General features: G+C 39.7%; 2 protein-coding genes across 2 annotated transcripts; both read left to right on the top strand.

Annotated features, from left to right (window-relative positions):
- Window positions 1-847: 847 nt before the first annotated feature.
- LOC117616648 lies at window positions 848-2527 on the top strand. Its single transcript, XM_034346028.1, has 3 exons — window positions 848-1507; window positions 1597-1782; window positions 1875-2527. Exons 1-3 carry the CDS (start codon window positions 1022-1024, stop codon window positions 2154-2156), a joined length of 954 nt encoding a protein of 317 aa, XP_034201919.1. The 5' UTR covers window positions 848-1021; the 3' UTR covers window positions 2157-2527.
- A 714-nt stretch (window positions 2528-3241) lies between these two features.
- On the top strand, window positions 3242-6479 carry LOC117615628 (probable BOI-related E3 ubiquitin-protein ligase 2). Its single transcript, XM_034344738.1, has 4 exons — window positions 3242-3470; window positions 3568-3668; window positions 3977-4293; window positions 5706-6479. Exons 1-4 carry the CDS (start codon window positions 3400-3402, stop codon window positions 6231-6233), a joined length of 1017 nt encoding a protein of 338 aa, XP_034200629.1. The 5' UTR covers window positions 3242-3399; the 3' UTR covers window positions 6234-6479.
- Window positions 6480-6622: the final 143 nt, after the last annotated feature.

Here is a 6622-nt window from a genome sequence, read left to right as displayed (position 1 = left end):
TTCATAAAAGTAATACCAACTATATAAGACTTCTCAATCTGGCAATTTGTAGTAAAAGTAAACCGCCTGGAATAACTGCATGCCAACATTTTTACAAGGTGTCATCAAGGAAGTAATTAGCAGATGCTTTTGTGCAAGGGGGGAGTTAGAATTGTAAAATTGAGAGTCGAAGTTAACAATATGAGTATATAAAATATCTATGTATTCAATAGTTACATGTTTTGAGCTAAATATATCTAATTTAATCATGTCTAATTTGTTTTAGATGAAATTTTAACTTAAATTATAAGTTTATTACAAATTATATATGTTATATATAATATAATATAAGAGAGATCAAAATCTAGGGAGCGCTAGGGCCACTCCGAGTCTATGAGTGGCTCCGCTATTGCTTTTATGGATTATGTCAGTTGGTTAAGACTCGAGAGTATTATAGATATGGGTTAGACAAGTTGGTTAAGGCATTGTGCCAATTTTTTTACACTCGAGTTTGAACCTCCTTTACGTACATTAAAGTAATTTAGAATTAAATTAGTTTAGAATATCACAATTGTAAATTTTTAAGAAAAAATTTTATTCTAAGAACACTAACAAACAAATCGATTTGATATATATTCGATCAATTACATATATTTATATTTATTTTAATTTATCGATTTATAATAACATAGACTTAATATTCAATTTGGCATCATAGGCGCGCGGTGCCAACTGTGATACGTCTGTCAGTTAATTAAGTTCCTCGCTGTTTCGTCCACCCAAAACTTTTCTCCCACGCACCCACCAAACACAAGCACAAACATTTACCCACTAATTAAAAATTAAAACCAGAACTTTTGTCTTCCTCTCCATTTCAGTAAGGTATAATATTACTCCAAGTCCCCCCCCTTAACTCAAACCCCCCGTTCTTAAATCCTAATCATACCCCACCCCCCACACCATCTACACTCTCCTTTTTCAGAGCACCTCCCTCCATTACAGCACTGCAATTGAAGACGACGACCCAAACAAACCCCACACAATGCACGCCAAGACCGACTCGGAGGTCACGAGCCTCGCGGCGTCGTCCCCCACCAGATCTCCCCGCCGCCCAGTCTACTACGTCCAGAGCCCCTCACGTGACTCGCACGACGGCGAGAAGACCACGACGTCGTTTCAGTCCACCCCCGTGCTCAGCCCCGTCGGCTCCCCGCCCCACTCTCACTCCTCCGTCGGCCGCCACTCCCGCGAGTCCTCCTCCACCCGGTTCTCCGGGTCCCTGAAACCCGGATCCAGAAAGATCAACCCCAACGACGGGTCGCGCCACCACCGGAAGGGTCAGAAGCCGTGGAAGGAGCAGGCCGTGATCGAAGAGGAAGGCCTTCTGGAAGGCGAAGAGGGGTCCAAGGGCTTTCCTCGCCGCTGCTATTTTCCCGCTTTCGTCCTCGGCTTCTTCCTCCTATTCTCTATGTTCTCTCTGATTCTCTGGGGTGCCAGTAAGCCCATGAAACCCAAGATCACCATGAAGGTTGGTTCGATTATCTCGTCCTGAAGTTCCATTTCGATAATTGACTTTCTGGGTCGTTACTAATTCGCGTTAATTTTGTTTAATTGCAGAGTGTTACGTTCGAAAAGTTCAAGATTCAAGCTGGCTCGGATGCTACTGGTGTGGCCACTGATATGATCTCAGTCAATTCGACAGTGAAGTTCACATTTCGCAACACTGGCACATTCTTCGGGATGCACGTCTCGCCAAAACCCCTAGATCTATCCTACTCCCAAATCACCATAGCCTCTGGAACTGTAAGTCCATCGACTCTCAGTTTCCATCGCTAAAAGCAAAAACGTTTTGAACTTTCATCAATTGCATTGTTAATCTCAATTGGGTTCTGCAGATTAAGAAGTTTTATCAGTCGAGAAAGAGCCAGAGATCGATCTCTGTGTCAGTGATCGGCAATAAAATTCCGCTGTATGGCAGTGGCGCGAGCATGAGCACCTCAACAGGAACGACGGCGCTGCCAGTGCCTCTGCAATTGAACTTCGTGATTCGATCTCGAGCCTACGTCTTGGGCAAGCTGGTGAAGCCAAAATTCAACAGGCGAATTCAGTGTTCTGTAACTTTCGATCCCAAAAAGCTCAACGTGCCAATCTCGCTCAAGAATTGCACCACTAGTTGATTGACAGAAAAGGAGGAGGCGCACATAAATTATAATTTTTTATTCTTTCTTTGTTTCTTTTCGTTGAAGACTGAAGAGAACAAGTGGTGGCCAACTCAGCGGGCAAGTTCCAGAGTTGTACGGGCATACCGGGCAGAGAGTTTTTTGGACGAGCAGAGAGTGAGAAAACGCGGTTTTGGACCTTTTGGGCTGCCCGAGTGCCCGGAGAGTGTTGATTACAGGTTGTATTTTACGATATTGGTAGTCATATTACCTTCTCCCTTGTTTATTTATCTTGCTTTTCTTTTTCTTTTTCTTTTGTAAAAGTAAGAAATTATTTATTTATTCTCAATAATGCAAATCTCATTCATTAGGGTTAGGTGGTTCTCTAATTGTGATTAGATAATTGTTTTTGTTTTAAATTTTTTATATAATGAAATATATAATAAGATTTATAGCGAGTGCAAAGGGTTTCAAAAGCATCTCCACCCTGTGGTGATGATGGTATGGCGAATTTTGGCACCGAAAACTGGCCAGCATTTTCTATCCACTGAATACTGATGCTGATCTACCCCATTTATTACTAAATTTATTTATCAAATCATGTGTTTGACAAATTAAGTCAAAAATGGGATAAAATCCATGATGAAACTAGTCATTGCAATAGACATTGTCCATTCTCATTCCCAAGAGAAACTTTTGACGCCGTTTGACACAAGCGACATTAGGGAAAGGGGATTCGAATACATAACCTCAAGTGCATGGATAACTATTCTTAACCACTTGAGCTACAAGTCCGTGTCACTAAATCAAATTTTATTACAAAAATAATAATAATTTATAGAATAGAACTAAGTTTTAACCTTTTGTGCGTGCAAAACATGGACCGGGCTAGAAAACGATTATCAGGCCCATGAATGAGTCGCCGATATTGGACCGCCTGCCCGGTACAGAGGTCCAACGAATGTAGGAATCAACTACTGCGAAGGGTCCTTCCCCTTGCTGGTAAAATGTGCTAAATTTACGAAGTTGCCCACGAATTGCAAATCGATGATAAATAATAAAAATATTAATGAGGACAAGCGATAAAAATTAAAGATGGAATCTTCCCACGGCCAGCTTGCCAGTTGTGCATATGACACAAGTAACCCCCCCCTCCCCTTCTCTCTCTCTCCTCTCTTTCTCTCTCTGCCTCAGAAGGATCAATTCAATTCTGAAATTCTGAACTTTGTGTGTGTCTCAGACTCTCTCAGCTTCATGAGTTATGGCTCTTCCTCAACACCACTTTCAACAGCACTACCCACCCCAACAACAACAATCTTCTAAGTCTTTCAGGTAATTTTCTTCTTCTTCTTCTTCAAATTCCTCTAATAATAATTTTTCCATTTCTTTTTTTTAAGCTTCTTTTTTTTTCTTCACATTTTTGTTGTAGAAATTTGTACACAATCGACGGTCATATGACGCCGGCGATGGCCTATTACGACCCCAGCACTTTACAAGATCACTCGCAGCATCCCCCTTATGTTCCACCCTGTAATTTCTCTTTCCTCCTCTTTTCTGTTTCTTATTTTTTTATTTTTTTTTATGCTCCGTTTGGCTGCCGAGAATTTGTAACAAACTATAGCTCAGAAATTGAAAAATCGTTGAAAAAGTGATCTTCTTGCTGCGAATTTGAGCTAAATTTATCATCTTTTAGGAACTAAACTGCAGAAAGCGCGAGACTTTAATTAATTAAGGCTTTATTTTTCTTATCTTTCCCAATTGTCTTAGCAAGGGCCTTATATCTTTTCTTTAACCTTCAGCTTGTGCAACATTACCTAAAATTAGCGGTATTTTTTTAGTTCATGTAGTAGGGTTTGCACCCGGTCCAGTCGCTGCAACAGACGGCAGTGATAATGGAGCTGATTTGCAATGGCAATATGGCTTCGAATCCAAAAGGAAAAAACTCAAGGAACAGGATTTCTTGGAGAACAACTCACAGATATCGTCTGTTGAGTTACTGCAACCGAGATCAGTCTCCACGGGCTTGGGCTTGTCCCTTGACAATACTAGAATGGCTTCTACCGGGGACTCGGCATTGCTGTCACTCATCGGGGATGACGTGGATCATGAGCTACAACGACAGGATGCTGAGATTGATAGGTTCCTCAAGGCTCAGGTCTGGTTTCTTTTGCAAAGACCTTATCTTGTTGCTTTGTTGAATATATTGTAGGAACTGATCTACAAGGTTGCAAAAGAATTTACTATTTAGTGTTTATAAGAGCATGGTTTACTTAATCTGCTCATAACTGGTCTCCCAGTTTCATATCTGTTTATAGTGGGATTGTGTCATTGTTTTGCTGATCATGTCATGTGTGTTGGGTTTATGTGTTGGTTTGAACATCTAAAGTTTTGATCGCAGTTTCATGGATTTCGTTTCGAATGATTTCATTCTATAAAAGCATGGATTGATTTTCAATTAATGATATGTATGGTGTGATACGTTGTTAAGTTTAGTCTAAATCCTATTGGCTAAGTAATATTTCAACAGTGTTCAAAACCCAAAGTGTATACGTGTAGCATAATAATCTAACCTATTGCAGTTATGGAATGTCTTTTTACATTTAAGGTCATTATGATTAGAGTCTGTGTCATGTAATTCAATTCAAGATGCTACTCAAAAGATTATCCAACTTATCAAATACATTTGACGGTTGAACATCATGGATAATGTTTGTGTCCATTTGGAGTATGATGTTCGTCCCATTATGATTCGATATATATAACCAAAAGATCTGCCATGTGTTACTAAATTTATGGCAGATCTTTTAATAATAAATATCTTTTCCCAACCGTAGTTTGACAATTTGATTCTTCCTTTGCACCGATGTAGATACAATCCAACTGTGAACTGTATCGAATAAATTGGAATCATTAATTTAACAATGGGAGGCTGAATTAATTAAACTGAGCTAGATTTTGCAAAAACCTGATATTTGTCTAATATTGCAAGTATTCCATTTTGATGGAGGATCCTTGTGGTTAATGCCTATTTATACTGGCGAGTCCTTCAAAGATGATTTGTTGCCAATGGTGCTTATGGACGTAGAAGATGTGATGGTGTGAAGGAAAGTTTAGTTCTGTATGTTCATGGTTAAGTCCTCTTTTGCTTGTTAGATTCCTTGTGGGGGGTTTTGTCTGTCTCACTTCGATGCCATCTTTTAGGAAGGTTCTGGAACTACGTTATGCTATATTTATGTTGCTTGTGTGGGAGATACTCCCAGAGAGTTTGGATGTATGTTTCTTTTTTACTTCTCGGCGCTTGAGGGTTGACAGCTGTTGTTTTGGCAAGAAATAAGTTATCGAAATGGATAAAGAAGTAGTTTTCTTATTCTAGTAAATCTTGCAACTTCTTTTTTCCTTAAGGAACCTCTCTGGGATTTCTGTGTTGGCCCTTCCACTTTTGGCTTGCTGTGGTCACCATTGCTTTCTGGTGGTTGCTTTTCATGTGCACGTGTTTACTTACTAGGAACGACTACATTTTTATAATTCTTCTAAACTAAATTTAAATATCTTTTTTCCTATTTATAGGGTGACCGATTGCGGCAAAATATCCTGGAGAAGGTCCAAGCTACCCAACTTCAGACTCTCTCGGTTGTAGAAGAAAAAGTCCTTCAGAAGCTGCGAGAGAAAGAAGCAGAAGTGGAGAGCATTAACAAGAAGAATATGGAGCTTGAAGAACGAATGGAACAGTTGACTGTTGAAGCAGGTGCTTGGCAACAGCTAGCGAGGCGCAACGAAAACATGATATCATCTCTAAGGTTCAGTCTTCAGCATGTATATGCTCAAAGTAGAGATAGTAAAGAAGGATGTGGTGACAGTGAGGTAGATGATACAGCTTCTTGCTGCAATGGCCGTACCCTCAATTTTGATATGTTTTGCAAGGAGAACAATGACGTGAAAGAGATGATGACTTGCAAGGCCTGCAGAGTCAATGAAGTGTGCATGCTTCTATTACCTTGTAAGCATCTTTGCCTATGTAAAGATTGTGAAAGTAAGCTTAGCCTTTGTCCTCTGTGTCAGTCCTCTAAGTTTATCGGCATGGAGGTATATTTGTAATGCGTTACGCGTCAAAGCTCTTATTTTCATGTCGAAGTCATATGTCTTAAGTCATATGCATTGTTGTTGTCATCTGATGATTGCTCGCTTGAGCACAAGACTGCCATTATTTGGCCATCCAAAAATAGGGCTTAAGAGCAAAGAGCAGCATTGGCATTAGCCGTTTTGTGAATAGTAGCATGATTCTAAATATTCTTATACTCTTCTATATGTTTGTTTCTATATGAATTCTGAATTACTTTGTTTCGACTTACCGAACAAACATCAATCAATTGAACCTTCCTTTTGAACCTCCCAAAAGGAAGGGCTCCTTTGAACCTATATCTTAGATATTCTGCAGCTGCTGATGTTTAAAGCATACTAGTTTCTTCATAATGTAAATTGGCGAG

Source organism: Prunus dulcis, chromosome 1 (assembly GCF_902201215.1).
Source record: "Prunus dulcis chromosome 1, ALMONDv2, whole genome shotgun sequence".
In the NCBI taxonomy this organism is placed as follows: domain Eukaryota; kingdom Viridiplantae; phylum Streptophyta; class Magnoliopsida; order Rosales; family Rosaceae; genus Prunus; species Prunus dulcis.
Note: the sequence above shows the minus strand (reverse complement) of the source record. Positions and strands in the feature narration are given on the sequence as shown.

Bases quoted from the DNA above. Each gene is read 5' to 3' on its own strand.
- LOC117616648 (XM_034346028.1), top strand. From the start codon at position 1,022: ATGCACGCCAAGACCGACTCGGAGGTCACGAGCCTCGCGGCGTCGTCC. The intron at 1,508-1,596 runs GTTGGTTCGATT...GTTTAATTGCAG, and splicing joins AACCCAAGATCACCATGAAG to AGTGTTACGTTCGAAAAGTT. The intron at 1,783-1,874 runs GTAAGTCCATCG...TGGGTTCTGCAG, and splicing joins TCACCATAGCCTCTGGAACT to ATTAAGAAGTTTTATCAGTC.
- LOC117615628 (XM_034344738.1), top strand. From the start codon at position 3,400: ATGGCTCTTCCTCAACACCACTTTCAACAGCACTACCCACCCCAACAA. The intron at 3,669-3,976 runs GTAATTTCTCTT...GTATTTTTTTAG, and splicing joins TCCCCCTTATGTTCCACCCT to TTCATGTAGTAGGGTTTGCA. The intron at 4,294-5,705 runs GTCTGGTTTCTT...TCCTATTTATAG, and splicing joins ATAGGTTCCTCAAGGCTCAG to GGTGACCGATTGCGGCAAAA.